Source organism: Malaclemys terrapin, chromosome 12, assembly GCF_027887155.1.
Source record: "Malaclemys terrapin pileata isolate rMalTer1 chromosome 12, rMalTer1.hap1, whole genome shotgun sequence".
NCBI classification, from domain to species: Eukaryota; Metazoa; Chordata; order Testudines; family Emydidae; genus Malaclemys; species Malaclemys terrapin.
In genome coordinates, this window is record NC_071516.1 from 2,838,882 (window position 1) to 2,858,266 (window position 19,385).

Here is a 19,385-nt window from a genome sequence, read left to right on the forward strand (position 1 = left end):
TTGATGGGCACAAGAACCTTCAGCTGTGTGGTTTCCTTATTATACAGCCTTGTCTACAATGATGCTTTCCTAGCTAGGAAGGAGCCAACTGTTTTGATTTACAGTCCTCCTTCCTCATTTACAAAAAAAATAAATTGGTTAAGTGTCCTGTGTAGCTCCCGACCTAGTGCAAACAAACCACAAGTGATATCTTTGCCATACTTGGTGCTTTTAGCTACTGCACATCAAGGAAACAGTCAACATGGTCCGATTTTCACATCATTCTAGGATATAAAAAGATTAAGTACAATAAATTTCCACTGGATGACATCATGGAGAAGAAAGCTACCCTGGTGCTCATTAAAAATTCATCTCCCATTTAGGTGATCCTAATGGAAAGGGGACTATGGGTTCCATGCTGGCCAGTTTCTCTCAATTTAATCCAGCCCATGCACTCAACTGCCTTACTTTGCAGAATTAATTGAAGTAATAAGGAAATAATGGTTGAAACCCCCCCCCACAAAATTAAAGTGGTAGGTGCTCATAGAACAAGCAGGGGTGAAATGCCAGGGCTTCAGGACTTGTTGCAAGAACTAGAAGAGTACTCAATGCCCAGAACAAGCAGCTGCTGCAACGACATTACAACGAGGATCCAGAAGTGATGGGTGCCATTGTGCTTAAAGTCTCTCCGGTGGAGCACCTGACAAGTTTAAGTGGTTTGATTTCAGTGAACAGCAATGCACAAAAAGCTGGGAATTGTTTCCCTACCACAAATCCCAGCATGGTTGAGAAACAAAAGGAGTTCTATGGCAAAAGATCCTTATCCCAGGGGATACTTTGGCTTGTGATGCTTCTATAAGGCTTCTTTGCACTGCTCACTACAACAGATCGTACAAAGGTGCATATGAATAGGAAAGCAGCCTCCCTCAATACGTGCAGGCCTGCAGGCCACTCCTGTGTAAAAGTGTGTGACACCAACCCAGTGAGACCTTTACACAGGGAACTTAAATCTAACCTTGATAAATAAAACCAAATGTTTATTTACACCAAAGAATTCCAACACTGGATCTTTCACATATGAAGGACAAAGTATATATACACAGCAAAGGGTAGCAAGGCTGTAACAAGGGTGCTTTGTCATCAATAGTAATATCTGTCCACAATTACAGGTCTACCATTTCAGTTTAAATTAGTCTACTCGCTCCTTCCTCTCAGTGCATATTTACAAGACTGTGAGGTAACCAGTATTCTCACCACATGGCACATGAGGGTGGGGGTGGTGGGTGATGACTCAATATGTGACTTGGCGCAGTCTGATTTTCCAGCTCTTTAAGTAGCCACCATTTTGAAATCTGTATAAACAATTTAAAAAAACAAAAACAATATCCCCAGTAACAAATTAATTCCAGAATTCCCAGCCAAGGGATTGGCCGGAAGAACCTTATGTGGAAAAGGTACTGATTAGAGTACAGCTTACCCTACTGGAGCACCTTCAACAGCAGATGGCAAGAGCGTCAACTGGATCAGTAACTTTATGCTTTAAGACTAAAATTACATGCAAGGGAGAGAGTCAGCGCTCTGGTTAGCTCCTAGAGAGACATGATTCATACAGGACAGAATAGGGTTTTAGGCCTTATCTGCGCTTATTTCTTATAAGTTTTTACCATCTCTACAAACTGAAGTTGTCTCCTCAATGTACCCCAGTTGAGTCATATGCAGAATATGGTGTTAAAGTGACTGGTACTTTAAGAATCCCCCTCCCACTGCCTTGTGAAGACTTGGTCTGGTAGACTCCAGAGAAAAGCACAAGACAATCCCCCCAAGTTGTGAGCTGGTGGAGGAGTAATGGTGGGACTATGAAGAGAAGAGATTTCCAGCAGGATACAACAGCCTGGAAATGTAGTTGGTTCACCTTTGTTCTCAAGTGATGCGGAGTCTGGGAAAAAAAATTGTCCGAGAAATATTCCATCTGCAGTATTTTCAGGGATTCCCCTGAGTTACGAAAAGTTCAAGTAAAAAAAAAAAAAAGAAAAAAAAATCAGCCTATAATAATTTTTTTATATAATGACTGAACTACTATAAATCCACAAGCAACTGTTCAGACACGGTGCCTCCAAAGTGTTCCATCCCCTCCCTTCCCCGGCCAGGTGCAAGCTGCCGCCTGGGGAGAGGTAGAGGGGGAACCTCTTCCCCACCTGACTCAGCTCAGGCATTCGGAGACAAAACCCATCACTACTGCTGAGCGCCTGCAGCAGCTGGAACCGGCATCCCCAGAGTATTGGTGGCAGAAATCACGGGTGAGCCTGCTAGAGGTCCAAGGGGCGAAGGTGTTGGCACTGAAGAGATCCCTGAAACAAGACAGTTCAGCATGAATTAGAGCAGGGATGGCACATCATACCTGAGGCAACCCAATATGCTTCTCAAGGCCAGCTACTTTGGGAGGCCACGTTAGTGGGAGTGTAGCAAAATGCCACTACGTTCTAAAGAACAAGAGCTTTCATTGGCCTCTAAACCATCACCATTGGTCTCAAAGGGTGGGGGGAGAATCATGTTTGTACACATCTCCTCTTGGGAGCAGACACGTGACTCTGGATAAGTACTATCTTCCCCTCTCGACATCTTTCAACCCTGCCCCAAAGGCATTCAAAACAATAGAGCACTTCCCTGTGAAATAGGCAGGGACCATGGCAGGTTAGTGAAGCCATACCCAATCTTTCCTCCTATTTCATCCCCAACTCATTTGTAGCCCCCTTACATAGGTCATACCCTGGGGCTGACGGCTATCAGCTTTGCCTGCAGAATTCACTAGTCCTGATTGCCTTCCTCACCTCCCATCTTGCTATTGTACAGGAAGTTTTACAGCAATTACCAAGAAGGTACTGACCTGACATCATACTTGCGCTGCTGACAGGAGTGCTGCCACCTGGCATGCTGGATGAACCCATCCGAGCCTGGTCCTTCACAATGGGATCTAACAACATACGAGGGGTTAGGTTTTGTTCTGCCAGACAGCATCGCAGAAGCACAAGACCTGTATATGCACTGCTAACTGCTGTATAAGTATGTACCAAGCATTTGTATATGAAGTGTCAAATTCTGTCCTCTGACTTCAGCAGGAAATGCACACAGGTATACGAGGGTTGCATCTGATCACTGATAAGCTGCACTAATGCAGCACTAGTCTCAGTGGGTGTACTTGACATCATAAAAGGAAGCTGAGGGAAATGCATCCAAAGTTAGTTGGGAAGGAAAGACTAAGTGACTTGACTTGTAATAAAGCTGATCTCTGAAAGTGAGTTTAGTGGACCAGAGACCAAGATTTATCCCAAATTAACAGATAATTTCCAAATACAACCCTAAGCTGTTCAGTGTATTGAGGGTTTAACACGATGCTATAACTTCGGGGGTGACAATGACTTTCATAAAAAGCCTCTGTTTCATTAACTGCCCCTTTTCTTCCCAGCTGCAGACAGACAGTGCCACAGCCAGGGCTGATGATAAAAGACCCGGAGCCTGCAGCAGCAGCAGCGCAAGGAACCATAAATGTTCCCCTGGTTCTGCTGAGCTACAGCTGAGCAAATCTTGAACCCATTTTTCTGCAGATACTGGTTCATATTTGGAATAAAATTCTCTTCAGCTCTTTCTAGACGTCTTTTGCATTTGCTCTTCATGGAAGTTCTGGCACTCAAGCTTTACAATTGCTAATCACCAGGAAAATCAATTTTTTAGCTCTTAGCATTTGCCAAAAGCAAACCGAGTTGTGTATTAAGTTGCAAAATGTTCACTGTAGGCTGTGTTGGTTAATGGTATGAGTCAATCAGGGACCAAGGAAACAACATGACGAGTGTTACTAAGCAAATAATCAGATTTAACATTTTTGCAACTATTCACAAAAAAATCTGCAGACCAAGAATTATTTGTTGAAGAAATCGCAAATAAGTTTGAACAAATGTGTGAGAATTTTGCCATACTATCAAACAAAATACAGGCAAAAACTAAAACAAGTTATTCATTCAGTTACACATTAAACAACAAAATGGGATGAGGTACTATTCATTTGGTTTTATTAAAACACGGGAGATAGATCAGAAATCAGGCATCTGTGCTGCAATTATCACCAAAGCAACACCACTAAGTGTCTTCATTAACAAGGCAGATGATTGACTGGTTTGGCAATACCATATACCACAACTCATTCTCCCTCCTGGGAGTGCCTTCCCTTCCCAGAAGGGCAAGTCCAGGCTGGCTTAGGTGTAATGGACTACCCCATCTACCAACATCAGAAGCAAAATCTCTCAGATCCTATCCAAGTGTCTGGAGAGACAAGGCTCAGTTTACAGCCACTTGCCCCATCTCCATCATCATTAACCAATAGAACCAGCAGCTCAAACAGTAGCAAAACATGAGAAGGTTTATACTTACAGAAGTAGGGGTGTTCCATGGCTTCTCTTGCTGTGAGTCGTGACTGGTGATCATACCGCAGCAATTTGTCTAAGAAATCCAGAGCTTCTGGGCTCACCAAGTGTTGGTTCTCACTGTGAACAAAGCGCTCCCATCGCTTACGGGAGTGCCTGTAGAGTGAGGAAAGTCAAATGAGCGGTGTCTGCAACTCCACTGTTGAATATGGCTTTTCCTCTTTTAAACAGGGCCTGTTGGCCAGGTGTATGCCACAAGAGATACAGTCACTATTCAATGTGGCAGCAAATATGATCAAAATTGTACTGCAGATTATAAGTTGAAGTACATCATGCCACCTCTTGGTGGCACAGTAGTCAATGAGACTTCTTACAGCACTCTTCAGGTTGTGAAATTAACTCCCAGCCCACACTTCGGGCTGGTCTACACTATTTGGGGGGGGGGGGGAGGAAGGGGGAGGAGAGGAGAAGAGGGGGGAAAAAAATTGATCTAAGGGCTTGTCTACATTACGCGCTGGATTGATGGGCAGTGATCGATCCAGCCGAGCGGTCTCCCATCGACTTACTGCAGTGTCTTCGCTGTGGTAAGTAGATCTAAGTACGTCGACTTAAGTTGCGTAACTTAGATCAATCAATCCCCACCCCTCCAGCGTAGACCAGGCCTGAGTTATGCAACGTCAGCTATGTGAATAACGTAGCTGAAGTCGACGTACTTAGATCTACTTACTGCAGTGTGTCGACGGGAGACGCTCTCCCATTGATTCCCCTTGCGCTTCTCATTGAGCTGGAGTACCGGAGTCGAGGCTAGTGCGATTGGCGGTCGATTTACTCTGTCTATACTAGCCACGATAAATCGACCCCCGCTGGATCGATCGCTGCCCATCGATCTGGCCGGTAGTGTAGACAAGCTCTCTCTCTCCCTACTCCACCTCCCCCAAGATGGTTTTGGTGGATGTCACCATTGAAAACGATCACTGTACTAGAAAAATCTACCTCCTCCTAAACAGTGATTGATTTGCTATAACAAAGTCAACAGCTACCTCATCAAATTCCCCTGAAGAAGAGTGGTAGCATCTGCCTAGTCACTAACTCCAGCTGTACATTTATTGCCTACAAGATCTCCCAGAATCTGTCAGCATCTGTCCTTAGCCACATCTGCAGAGACAGGATTCTTTTCAAGGCAGCACTGCTCTACTGGATTGATATCACACAAGAACCAGGTTAGTTTTAGGAGCCCTAACGCTGCTTTCTTCCTAGACAGTGGTCTGTGTCCAGACACAGCACTGCTGCCAGAGCATTAGTCTACCCGCTCAAAGATTTTGGGTTGATCTTAAAGGTTCCAGGCTCACCTGCCCAAGATGTCATTGAAGCGTGGATCCAGCTCAATGTTGTATTTGTCTATGTAGTCATATAGATCTTCTGTCCCCAGCACCTTGGCTATCCTCACCAACTGGTATCAAACAACAAAAGAAACTGCTATGAAGGGGGAAGAAGGATGTGATACAACCATCATGAAAGTAACAGTATATCCCCTTATGAGCACTGAAGTGCTATTCCAGAACACTGAATCCATGTTCAGGGGTGGTCTTGTGGCTTCTACTCCCCAGACCGCGTAGAATCACAAATACGGCAAACATGCCCTTACCGATATTCAGTTCTTCTGGTCAGTCATGTCAGTCTATTAGAGGAGGGCATGCAATATTCTAATTCAATTTGTAGAGGAAAAGTCCCAAAATAGCAACTGTGTGGGAAGGCAAGAATAAAGCCAGGGAAAAGGCAGAAGCCCCAGAACGAGCCACTGAAGGGCAATACACTATCTTAGAGGGCTCGGGAATGAAGGTCTGAACAAGAAGGCCAACATTCTTTAACTTCACATATCAGTTTAGGCACCTAAATCCATGGAGATTAAGGGCTTAATTTTAGACATGTTCCATTTGAAAGTTTTGGCCCATGGTCCTAGAACCTATATAATTCTGGTGCATAAGTACCAAAAGGGGATAAATAATGAACCTGGTGTGAAGTCAGTCACTTTATTGAATAAGAGAAACCATGAAGATGCTGGGTAAGTCTGAGAGCAAGACTGAAGATTGGTATCAGGAAGGGCTTTTCATATAATGTTACTGGTTCATGCTGTTGTTCTGAAACACACGGTCTACTATGCTAAATAGAACCATCGCTCTTGAGAACAAATATCTTTAGATACACCAGCTGAGACAGGGCTCAAATGATGTACTGTTCCTTCTATCCATACGTTTCCATTGAATCAGTAGATAAATGTTACACATTGAATAGAGACTAAAACATGGCTTCAGATTGAGAAAAATAGTGATGATAAATGCTAATTCTTCAGCCCCTTGTGATGGCTGGAAATGCAAACCAGAAATCTGGACCATGGGGATTGCACCTGCCAAACTCACCTGATCATAATTGTCGTGGCCATGGAAAAATGGCTCCTTTCGGAAGATCATACTGGCCAACATGCAACCCAAGCTCCACATATCCAGACTATAATCATACATCTGGAAAAAGCAAAGACACAATTCACTCCTTCTGGCAAGCTAACTTCTTAAGTGACTCCAATGCTAAAGAGAGTGTTGTCCAAATGATATATAGGCCAGATGATGTTAGGAATAAAGAATGAAACGTGCTCACACAATACGATCCTAAAAAACCTTGTTTGGCTCTAAAATTCCAGTTGCTCAAACTGGGCTCTGGGAACTTAAAAACAGTGGCAGTTGTCCTCAGCTCCATCTTTGTATCTTGATGGAACTGCAGCCCTCACACACCTTGTTACATTCACTGGAAGTTGATATTATGGAACTGATCAATTGGCAGGTTGTGTTGCCAGAGAAGTAATGTGGGGTAAGCAAGAAAGAATAGAAACAGGTTGTTTCTCCCCTAGGAAAAATTGGCAGGTGAGAAGTTGGCTTGGCCCTGAACCAGAACAGAATCTGGGAGTGCTGGGCCCCTTGGTCAGTCAGTAACATCCTTCCATCCCCAGCACGCAGTTTGTAACCCTCCACAATGGAAACAGCCGGTAGCTAAAATGAACTACAGCAATAACCTTTCTTTTTAGGATTTTAATGGCTCCATTTAGTAATTTATGCCATACATTTAGTTACCCTGAGTGTAAACATGGGTCCAGTTCAATTCTTTGTATGCTCTTCCTTAGTACAAGGCTGGTCCCCTTATCTTCCCTTGCTTCTGAAATCAAGGAAGCAGGCCTGTAAGTTTTTTGGCTCTTCTCTAGAGCCTCTTAGAAACATTAGTCTCTCCAGTATACTGGTGCTGAATACCCTCTGCTCCTTTTTTTTCCTTCATTGGAGGACAGGTCCTCCAAGGTTCTTGAATTCTGCCAAGTCTTCAGATGTTCTAGTTCCTTTAGTCTCCTACTCTGGTATGGTATTGGGCTTCTGCGTAAGCCAAAGTTAAGCAACTTTGGTCTGAACCTCACTTGTGATTCTTACCTGATAATCTACAAGGAGTTCAGGTCCTTTGAAGTATCGGGAAGCCACTCTGACATTGTACTCCTGGCCAGGATGATAGAATTCAGCCAGACCCCAGTCTATTAGCCTCAGCTAGAAATGGAAGAGGAAGAGGTAAGAAGGCCTGGTCTGGGCCTTGGCTCTCCAATTACTTTAGACACCATGTCTCAGAAAATTTTAATTTGGTGAAATTTTAGACTAAATTGGGTCTTTTTAATCCGCTAGAAGTGAGATCATGAACATTTGTGTTGATTCTTGGTAGAGGATTAGTCTCAACTCGACACTGCTACCCCTCTATCTTTGTGCTGGAAATACTTAATCAAACCCCCCCACACACATTTGAGACTATCTGAGCAAGTCAGAGCATTGCATTTCAGTTCCAAGATCTAACGTAGTAGGAAGGAAATTTCTTAGCACACTGCTTCTGTCTGGGTTAACAGGGTGGGGATGTCTCATACAAGATCAGTTTTTGAGGGACAAAGGAACCACATTATAGTCACTAGCATAGCTAGACTTGCAAGTCAAAGCAGTGGCCACATTCCAACCACACAGAGGAATCACCTCTGAATGCATGTACACGTAATCACCCCTAGCTATACATGTTACAGTATGAACTACAACATGTGAGGAAGAGCCGTCAGTTAAACAGTTGTAATTCTGTATAAAGTTTAACTGTAGCTATTTAGTTAAAGGCTCTTTACAGATTTTCATTTTAGACTTATTCACATGATGGAAAAGCTGCCACTTTAAGCCTTGATCTCTGGCAGCACCACAGCGCAGCGATGGCATGGTGGAGGTGCTATAGCTCTGAAGAAAAAAAAGTGAAACCCACCCAGCATTCTGCTCCTTACCTTTCTGTGCTCATGGTCAATCATGACGTTGTGGGGTTTGACATCTCTGTGCATGATCCCCATGCTATGACAGTAATCTAAAGCCTGTGTATAGAACAGAGGAAAGGAAGAAGTCATTCAACACAGGTTAGCAGCTTTCTTGTGCACCCACTCTGACCCAAGCAGGGGTCACAAAGGAACGACACCATTTGGTGTTCCTTGAGATCTACTCCCTTGACAAGGCTCCCATGCATAGGAAAGGAGGAAGCTGTATGAGGAGGGATTCCAAAAATAGAGAACTGCCCTACTTCCGACAGCTTTACGAACCGAACCATTGTAAAGTTAATACTGGTTACGATACGGCTTTCAGCCAACCCAGCAGGTGGGGAAGTGTTTTCATGCACACCCCAATCTCACCACACAGCAGATCTGAGTATCATCCGAGGTCTGTTCTACTCGGAAAAGAAAACCTATAGAACTTGCTTTTCAATACCTTCTCCCCAAGAGTAGGCCCAACAATATGTTTTGGGGAGAGCAATGCTTCTAGCTTCACCTCAGATGTAAGTGGAATTTCAATAACGTCCGTAAAAGCAGAGCTATAAGGCACCATGGACCAAACAGGTCTTGCTTCCTTCAAACTCTGATGAAGGGGGAAAAAGGGACACCCCCATTTGGGTAAGAAAGGGGATTTTGTGCTGCAAATGCACTCAGTTCACAGACTACATTAAGGCAGGAAGACAGCACATCATAGCTTTCAATCCAAGTTTTCCCCTTTCTCAGGCTGTACACGCACATCTGATTTAGTATTTCTACTTGTCTCAATGTACCCAAAAATTCAAAGGCAGCAGCCCATCTATACCCAGCAGGGCTAGAATATGTGGGAACAAGGCAGGCCAGTTCCTGTAAACTTGATATTAGCCCTCTCACTTCTGTCATTCAGAGACCTGATCCTTCTCCCACCTGCATTTGTTTTCTATGACTGACTAGTCACTCCAGCCACTGTAGGACTGTACTGGGGGCAAATCCCAGATCCACACAAAACGGATAAAAATCAATGAACTGGAGAACATCCACTTACCTTCAAAATCTCATACATGTAGAACCTAATATCATAGTCTGTTAATGTCTGGTACAATTGCTGTGGGAGACAAAGACATCACTTCAGTGTTAAGAACAAAGCAGGAAATCACATCCATGCCAATACAGACTAAAACAACCAGGTTCCCTGCAGCTATGTTTTTCCAGCTGCATTCATGGCAGTAGGAACATTTCCCCAATCCACCAGGCACTCAGCACTGCCCCCTTCCTCCCATAATTCAGCTGTATCATTCACCTCTAATTTTGGCCAATGTAAAGCTCACTTCCAAGAAGTACAGTTCTGATTTCATTTCCCACAGACACCCTCAACCCTCGAATGCAGGGTCATAAAAAGCAATGGCCTGCAGGCTGGCTCTCAGAGGCTGAAGATTTCCGCAGAATTAAGACAACTATTCCAGATGGTGTTAACAAAAGAGTGGCTACACTGGGTCAGCCAATCGTCCATCTAGCCCAGGATCCTGTTTTCTGACAGTGGTTAGTGCTAAATGCTTCAGAGGGAATAAACAGACCATGGCAATTATTGACTGATCCATCCCCTGTCGTCCAGTCCCAGCGTCTGGCAATCAGAGGTTTAGGGACACCCAGAGCAGGAGTTGCATCATTGACCATCTTGTTGAATATCCATTGATGGACCTGTCCTCCATGAACCTATCTAATTCTTCACGGAACCCCGTTAACTTTTGGCTTTCACAAAGTCTCTTGGAAACAAGTTCCACAGGATGACTGTGCATTGTGTGAAGAAGTACTTCCTTTATGTTTGTTTTAAACCTGCTATTTATTGATTTCTTTGAGTGACCCCTGGTTCTTGTGTTATGTGAAGGGGTAAATAACTCCAGAGGGATGTCAAAAGAGGTAGGGGGAAGCAGCACTTAACTCTCTCTCCACAGAACTGAAGCCACAGTAACATGCATTTTCACATCTCAAAATTGGAAAGTGACCAGGGCAATGAACGTTGGGGAGATTCACCTGATGCACAGGAAGTATTTAACAGTATGGGACTTGGGATCGGGATTCCTGGATTCTATTAAGTGTTCTACTACTGAGTCATAATGAATGAGCAAGTTACAAACCTCTGCCCTCTGCCCCCTTTAATGTCGGGCTAACATGCCAAAAGGAAACAGCGATTGAATTACCTGCCCAAGACAACGGTACTAGTCCCCCCTCTCCATAAATAAAAGTTAAGGGAGGTGGCTTTCAAATGGAAAAGAACACAATTACAAGCAGATATCTCAAACTGTACCTTAAAGTCTGTGTTGTTTACATGTTCAAAAACCAAAGCAGGGGTCCGGGACTAAGAAGAGAGAAAGAAGTATTTAGCTATGTTAAATCTTTGATAAGCAATCTTTGTACACGGTTATGAATGAATCTGGTGATTTTCTATGATTACCACTAAAATCCCTCCCTCCTTGGACAATTGACATGCTTCAGTTGTTTTCTGGGATTCACAAATTGATGGCAGAGCTGAAGCCAGCACTACTTTGCACTGGCCCTGTGTTTGCAGAATGCATTCCCACATTTCAGTTCCGTGTTACTGCCCCTTATGCTAGAAGGGTAAGGGCCGGTTTACACTGAAAACTGACATCGGTATAGCTGTGCCTCTCGGGGGTGTGAAAAATCCATACCCCTGAGAGACAGAGCTCTGTCCCCCAGGATAGGTAGCGCTAGGTTGATGGAAGAATTCGTCTGTCAACATAGCTACCCCTCCTGTTGCTGTAGCGAGTGTCTAAGCTGAAGCACTGCAGCTGTGCCGCTGTTAGTGTTTTAAATGTAGACAAAGCCTAAGAAATGGTCTCTGGATGGGGTAGGGCCCTGTGAAAGAAGCTAAACTGATTAGAAGGCTGATCTGATTAAACAATTTAAAGACAGGATTTCAGAGCAGAGGAGAAAGCAGAGTGAGGACAGGTCAACACTGAAGTCAAACCCAGGAATTTGAGCACCATCCCTAAGCCATTTATACTCACCACAGGGTCTTTTACTATATCTGCAAGGGTGATTATATTGGGACCACCTCGCAAGTTCTCTAAGATCTTGATTTCACGCTTGATTTTCTTCTTTTTTACCGGCTGAAGGAAAAAACCCAAAGCATTGGTAAAATAAAACATTCCAGTGAGTAAGACTAATGGAAAAGTTGCAACTTGCCATCTGTCTCTCTCTTAAAAGTGGCTGTCAGAGCCTTTACGGAATTAGGTTAAAAAGCCAAACTTTCCAGTTTCATTATCTGATTTTGCATGCATTAGAAGGAGGGGAGTCTCAAACATTTGTGATAATAGACCATCTCTCCTTCCACTCTCAGTTGTACAACCACCTGGTGAGAGCAACAGCTAAAGCCACTTATTACCTGGAAAGGTAGCCAAAAATACAAAATGATCCTGATACTATCTATATGATCAGACAGCTGGAAATGAGAAGTAGCACCATGTGACCAGCAAGCTCTGAGTGGAACACCAGCAATACAAACCAGTTTGAGAAACTCTGGATTACAACTGTTCACCAATTAAGGCTGCAAGATGTGTGCGTTCCAGTGCTAGTGACCTTTTATTAGCCAGAGACAACATGCCAGAGTCTTTAGCAGTTAGCAATTGAGAGCCTACCTCTTGAGTCTGCATTTTAGATGTAAATCTTAACTATGGTGACATTCTGTAGAGCAGAAAAGCAATGCTCTAAGGTTAGTAGTCACTAAAGTTTAGCTCAGGGGTAGGCAACCTGCAGCACACGAACTGATTTTCAGTGGCACTCATACTGCCCGAGTCCTGGCCACCGGTCCGGGGGGCTCTGCATTTTAATTTAATTTTAAATGAAGCTTCTTAAACATTTTAAAAACCTTATTTACTTTACATACAACAATAGTTTAGTTATATATTATAGACTTATAGAAAGAGACCTTCTAAAATCGTTAAAATGTATTACTGGCACGCGAAACCTTAAATTACAATGACTAAATGAAGACTTGGCACACCACTTCTGAAAGGTTGCCGACCCCTGGTTTAGCTAATCCGTGGCCTTAAAGAGGAACAATTCCAGCTGGACTCTTGGGTGTTTTGCCTCTCTGTTCTTAAGGAGCAGAGTGCTCATGGGGGAGGGAGCTCATGGCTTCACACAGGGCAAGAGAATTTTCTAATCATCCCTTTGGTGTCAACAGGTTATGAGCTCAGCTCTAAAAGCTAATGTCTGGTGTACTGGCATTAATCTCAAAGAAAACCTAGTTTCCTAATGCAGTGCGGAGAAAACCATGGCAGCACACCGTGATATAGAGTAGCACCTTGGAAGGATGGATAGGCACAGAAGGAGATGCTACTACAAGCAGAAATTTCCTATAGACAGATTTGACATGGTAAGCAAGCATGGGGCTTGCACGGATGGACTGAGAATAGTGCTAAGTAACAGGAACCTCAAAGGGGTTCCAAGTGCCACTGAGTGACATTTCCCATAACAGAATTATTTCAGGAGACTCAGATGTTCTATGCCAAAGCCTTGCACTTTATATCCACCTAAATACCCCAGGGACAGATTTCCATCTTCCACATGATCCCTTGCTCACCTTGAGGATTTTAACTACTACTTTTTCATTATTTGTGATGTTGATGGCTTCAAACACTTCGCTGTATTTGCCCCGGCCTAATTTCCGAACTAGCTGGTAGTCATCTTGATTTCTGTGGAGAGATAAAGGCACAGAGTCCCCAAAGAGCTCAGTCAGTCCTTTTTCATTCACAAAATTGTCCCTCTACAAACATCAGCTGTCTGCCTAGTCTTCTATAAAAGCTAGGCAGTATGGCTGCCTGGACTCCTCTCTCTATCAGTCTTCCTCTTATTTTAGAAAAACGTGGAACCTCACCTTTCCATCTCAATACAAATCCAACCCAGGTGAGTAATGACCAAGAGTAGCTGCCATTTGATAATTGCCTATTTGTAATGATCTGGTCTCCATGTAGTTCCTCCTCAACAGGAGTTCACAAAAAAACCCACCTTCATACATGGAGACCTTGAAGCATTCTCATCAAGAGAGGTCAAGGACTGAAGGGACCATGTAGACAGCTACCCTCACACAGAGAGGTGACCCCTCCTGTTCAGGGCTGAAGAACATTGGGAGAGGAGTGTAGGAAACCTTTCATTGTCACTGCCTGTTTTGCATCTTTTCTTGGATAGGGGATTTATTCCCTGGGATGTCACAAGAACCAAGTTCACGTGAACTGATCAGCAAAAAGCACGAGGAGTCCTTGTGGCACCTTAGAGACTAACACATTTATTTGAGCATAAGCTTTTGTGGGTTAAAACCCACTTCACAGGATGCATGCAGTGGAAAATACAGTAGGAAGATATATATACGCACCGAGGACATGAAAAAATGGGTGTTGCCATACTAACTATAATGAGAGTAATCAGTTAAGGTGTTTCTCCTCCAACAAGCGACAAGATAAGCCCAGTATCCAATCTTTTCCCTTGAGTGAAGGGCTGGGAAAAATGGTGTGTTGCAGTTGAGACCATCCCACGACGTTTGTTTGGTCCTTCCAGCACAGACTTGATGTGTATGACTTCCACGCACATCAAAAATTTAACAGACTGTTAACATCAATTAAAATTACTAAGGGAGACAGCACCAAAAGTGCTATAAAACCTGTTTAAAATGGACTGAGTCTGGGGCACTGCTTAAGCTCAGAAGACAACGGCCATTTCAGAGTCAGGCACAGGAAGGGTCTACACAGCCCAGACGCTGCTATATAAAAGCAGAAATGCTGCAATGTCAGCTGGCACCAATGCGGTCTGAATCTTGGGAGGTTTTAGTTCTAAGCTCAATTTAAACACTCCATTCCTTTGAATTAAATGTACAAAACTTCTCCAGCCCCTTGCAGAGAGCGGAGCAATGAGATTGTTACAAAGTGATATACATAGAGAAACTAAAAAAAAAAAGTCTCTTCCATTATCACCCAGTTTACAGAGGTACCCTGACATCTTTTCAAATTATTCACCCAGAGCTAAGATCTTAGTTTCTCCATCACCATTGAAAAGCAACTAGACTAAAGGAAGGAGGGAGCTGCTCAAAGTTTTCTTATACTGTTGTGGTTTTAAAATAGTGACACAAGAAAATCTTTCAGACACCGTGAAGGGGCACTGTGCTATTTCTACAATTGATGATAAACCTTACAACCCTAACGTACATCGTTCTGACTAGAATACTGGCAAAGCGCAAGAAAAACCTTAAGCATTATAGGTGCTCGAACTGATAGCTTCCCACACACCACTCAGCTGGATCCAACAAGGACCAACCCCTGCCCAGCACAGTCAATACCAAGTGCAGACACTTACCCCCATTCGACAACATGTGACTCATAGTCCCAGTACTCTCGGGGTCTGTGCGTGTTTACGTCAGTGTAAACTCTGGCCCTGCTTGGCACGGGTCCTGACATGTCGGACAGGTTGCGAGGTGGAGTTCTATTAGGTGTTTAGATTTCTGGTAGCCTCTGAGCTCAAAACCGGACACAGGGTGAAGGCCTTGGATGGGCCTTTGGTTTTTCCAACTACAGAAACAAAACGAACAAAGGTTAAAATCTCAAGGCAATATTAAAATGTTTAAGTTAATCATTACGAGTTGTCCAGCAGACCTGGAAACTGGCCATGGGCCGGAGATCATTCCTCAGGGCTTGAAAAACGTATTTGCTTGCTCACCCTGAGTAAGTGGGAAGGAGCACTACCCCATCCATTTTGGCAGATTAAAAATTTCACTTTTAAAAAAGTTTTCTAACTTTCATGGTTGCAAATGGTAATCAATGAGTGTGGTCTGAATCTGCAGACAAACTCCTAGTTTACCCATGTTCTGAAAGCAACAAAATCCAACTCCTTAACCCTCCAGTAGAGAAACAATGCCCAAGTCACCGTGCGTTGAAGAGCCCAATCTACTATATCCACATTACAAGGTGACGTATATGACTGGAATACACCACCTATTTGTAATGCAGTGATAAATGATGCTGCATAATATAGGGGGATGATGGGCAGATTGACAAGTTTTCTGGAGTAGACTTTTTATAAAAACAATATCAATATTTTGTATTTAAATATTTCAATCTTTACTTATAATCGTGTGTGTCTAAGAACTATAAATGCATCGGGGCAAAAGTAGCCTATGATTTCGTTACTTTGTAGTGCAAATATGCATGAAAAGAGGCTTATACATTTCTTTTCACTCTCCCTTGTCCCTATGCTTGCTTTTTATTAAACTCAAGCCCAAGACTTTCAACCCGATTCCAGTCTAATCTCAAAATTATTTTATGTTCAGAAAATTAGTTTTTCATCTACAGCCAAAATACCAGGGAAAACTGTTAAAAAAAAAAGGGCAAAGTTTAGAAATGAAAGACCTTTTGGGTGCCTAGAAACACTTCCTTGCTTTGGCCTCTGCCAATGGCCCAAGAGATCTCAAAGTGGTCTTCTGTTGATGGGGCATTTCAAAGTGGTGAGAGACTTACCCAGCATATATTTAGTAAACACTGTCTGTCTTATCCCAGCTATTGCGAGTACAACCACTCAACCAAGAGCAGACAACCCTTGCCCAAAGGGATCCCTACCCTAATTTAAAATAGTTTGCTACTGATTTTTCCACATCCAACAAATCCTAAATCTGCAAAAAGCAAAGAAAAAAGTCACTGAACGTCAAGACTTGTGCACATTTCACTGATCATTCAACACAGTTTTATACCATCTAGAGTGAAAACTCCTCAGGGCAGAGATTGTGGCTTTTTTTTTTTTTTTTTTAACCTCTAAAGCATCTAGAACACTGTGGATGCTATGTTAATGAACAAAAATATTGATGCTTAGTGTCCCAGCCAACAATCCTGCAGTAAAACAAATCCTTCTCTACTGCTTCCCAGTGCTTGTCATCTGTAATCTCCTCCATCTCCTCCACTGAGAACAGACATAAATCCAAGCATTTTATCTAGACTAACATGCAGGAGATGTGCTTTTATGACCACATATATCTATTTTGTAGAATGGAAAGAATCACTGGCCTTGAGTCACTGCTGTGGCTTCTCCATGCCACTTAAGGAATTAGCTAGTAACTAGATAAACAACTTCTCTCCCATTATGTATTTAGATAAAGGTTAGCCACCTCCATAAGACCTCCCATAACTTGCGTAAAAAACCCTTGAAATTTGCTTCAGAGCAAGGATCCTTCCATATCTAAGCAGGGAAGTTTGTACTGACCACAAATCTTGTTGAAAAGTCTTATGTCAAACAGAAATAACCAGACTTTTAAATATAGCTTACTTACTCTCTCAAGAAATAAAAGTCTAAGTTTAGTAGATTCAAAACACGTCTAGGACCTCAAATGCAACCTAACAGCAACAAAGTTACTGAAGTCAACCCAACACTCCTTTGAATATTTTTTCTATTTTGTGGTGTAAAACTTTCCCAACTTCCTCTTGTTCTAAGAAATAGCGGAGAAGGGTCTATGTTCATGTTCTTCTGCACAGACATCCCAATGCTGACATCCTCTACACACAAAAGCCAGCTTTGACACATTAACTTAAGATCAAACAAGATAGTAACAACAGCCAGTCTCTTGGTCCTCATGCTTTTAAGGGCTCGGCATGTACCTTAGGGCTTGCCAATACACAAAAGTTGCACTCCTTTAACTTTACTGGTATAGTTAAGGCAGGACATCCCCAGTGTGCATGTTAGATCACTATAAAGGTGCTTATACCTGTGGACCTATTCCTGTATGGGAAAAGGAATAAGCTATACTTGTATAAGACACTTTTATATTGATATGACCATGTCCAGACTAAGTGTTGCATCATTAAAAAACCGCACCTGGCTGACAGTTATTCCAGTGCAAGAACTGGGTAGACATGGCCTTAGTAAGACTGATCATTGTGAGCTATCCAGAGTTTTAAGCATTGGTTTGAAACGATTCTCAATAGTTTGTGACTCATCACCAGGGCCTGCTGCATTAACTAGGGGAAATTCTACAGGCAGAGGAAAATAATTTTGATCACTTGACCATAAAAAGTTAAGACTTCAAATCTCATTGGCCTACAAGAAGATGTGGCTCTCAAAGCTGTGGTCTCACATTCAAATGATTATCTGACGACACTGCTCTGCATCTTGCTCGATAGGGAGTATTGCAAACAATTTCTCATGTTCTCGTTTTTAGTGTGACTCTCACTGAGTGTTCAGTTAAGCTTTGCCCTTGCTTTAATGTAAATTAATGCCACTGTAATAACCAGTCAGAATGAGTCAGACCAGACTAACTTCAATTCCAAGGAAAAAATTTAATATTTAAATGTTATGGGTAGCTTCCATCTGGTCTGAAATCTAGACCTGAACACACAGCATAACTAGTCTACTCCTCCACAAGGGCCACCTATTATTGTTAAATGCTCGTGCAATGGTCTCGGCCCAGAGCACTTAAAATATCACCTAAAACTGGGCTGGGGATCGCGGTTGACTACTCTGATCCTCAGGCAAAATGGAATTGTCCATTGTAAGGGTAAAGCTCGTTTGTGCAGAAGACAGCTCCCTCAGGAGCTGGTCCAATATGGTGGAATGAACTTCAGTACCACCTAACCCACCACAAACCTCACCACCTTTTGCTCCAAATGCAAGGCATGCTTTGACCTTGCCTTTGGTAATACAAACAGAGCAAAGTGTACATATAATCCATTAAAAAAATCCCATACAATATCTCCTTGGTAGGAGGAAGTGAGAAAGTCATGCAGGAGAGATACTAGTCACATTGTTGAATGCACTTTTGGAAGGCGTATAGTTCCTATGGTATTGAGCATAGTATACAAATCTAAAGAGACTAGAGTCATGATTACTCCTAGAACAGATACCAATGCTCATGATCTCTTATTAGTATCCATAAACTGAGACGAATAGCTCTCTCACAAGGTTATGAGCTCACTTAGAGACCATAAAGCACCTACAGCTCCTCAGATGGAAGGCTCTATAGAAGTGACTAGTATTTATATTGCACCACAGGTGTGCATTACAGGACACTCACCCTTCAGAGTCATTAAGTGAATCCTGGGGTTGCAATCTTACATTTCTTCCCTCCTAAAGAGGGAGATATTTCCTGTATCCTTGCATATCCTCACCCCTTCAACTCAAGGGGTGAGGCAACACACTTGTTTAAATCAGGGGGGGCAGGAGGTTATTACATGGGGGCGCGAGCTGTCAGCCTCCACCCCGAAACCCTTGCACTCAGAGGCTTGCTGTGTGAAAGTGGTCACCAATACAAAAGTTTGAGAACCACCGATTTAAATGGTCCCAAATAAAAATCTTTGCTAGCTTTAGAAAACAGTTTTGGAAAAGAAGGAGACAGCTGTATTTCAGAATGGTCCACAACCCCCCCCCCCCCCCCCCCCAACAAACCCTTAGAAGTGTACTATTTAGATTGTACAGTTGGGGTACAGATTGTGTCTTCCTTTGTGTGGAAGACACCTAGATCAGAGTGGGCACAATCTAAATAATTCAACCATGTACGTGCTGCACCTTACCCCTTGCCCCTTAAAAAAACGCACAGGTCTCTATTCATATTTTTTAGTCTAAGTGTCTACTGAAGTAATAGCTCCACTGGTCAA

The 19,385-nt window shown here is 43.0% G+C and overlaps 1 protein-coding gene across 1 annotated transcript in view; it reads right to left on the reverse strand.

Annotated features, from left to right (window-relative positions):
• Positions 1 to 19,385, reverse strand: part of CSNK2A1 (casein kinase 2 alpha 1) — a 35,620-nt gene continuing 16,235 nt past the window's right edge. The window contains exons 2-13 of the mRNA XM_054045759.1: positions 15,109 to 15,320; positions 13,346 to 13,457; positions 11,769 to 11,870; positions 11,048 to 11,098; positions 9,788 to 9,847; positions 8,731 to 8,814; positions 7,862 to 7,972; positions 6,812 to 6,913; positions 5,744 to 5,844; positions 4,402 to 4,550; positions 2,864 to 2,950; positions 1 to 2,327 (exon numbers count right to left, since the gene is read on the reverse strand). Coding sequence (XP_053901734.1) covers positions 2,212 to 2,327; positions 2,864 to 2,950; positions 4,402 to 4,550; positions 5,744 to 5,844; positions 6,812 to 6,913; positions 7,862 to 7,972; positions 8,731 to 8,814; positions 9,788 to 9,847; positions 11,048 to 11,098; positions 11,769 to 11,870; positions 13,346 to 13,457; positions 15,109 to 15,209 — 1,176 coding nt within the window. The 5' untranslated portion in view covers positions 15,210 to 15,320 and the 3' untranslated portion in view covers positions 1 to 2,211. The remainder of the gene's footprint in view (positions 2,328 to 2,863; positions 2,951 to 4,401; positions 4,551 to 5,743; positions 5,845 to 6,811; positions 6,914 to 7,861; positions 7,973 to 8,730; positions 8,815 to 9,787; positions 9,848 to 11,047; positions 11,099 to 11,768; positions 11,871 to 13,345; positions 13,458 to 15,108; positions 15,321 to 19,385) is intronic.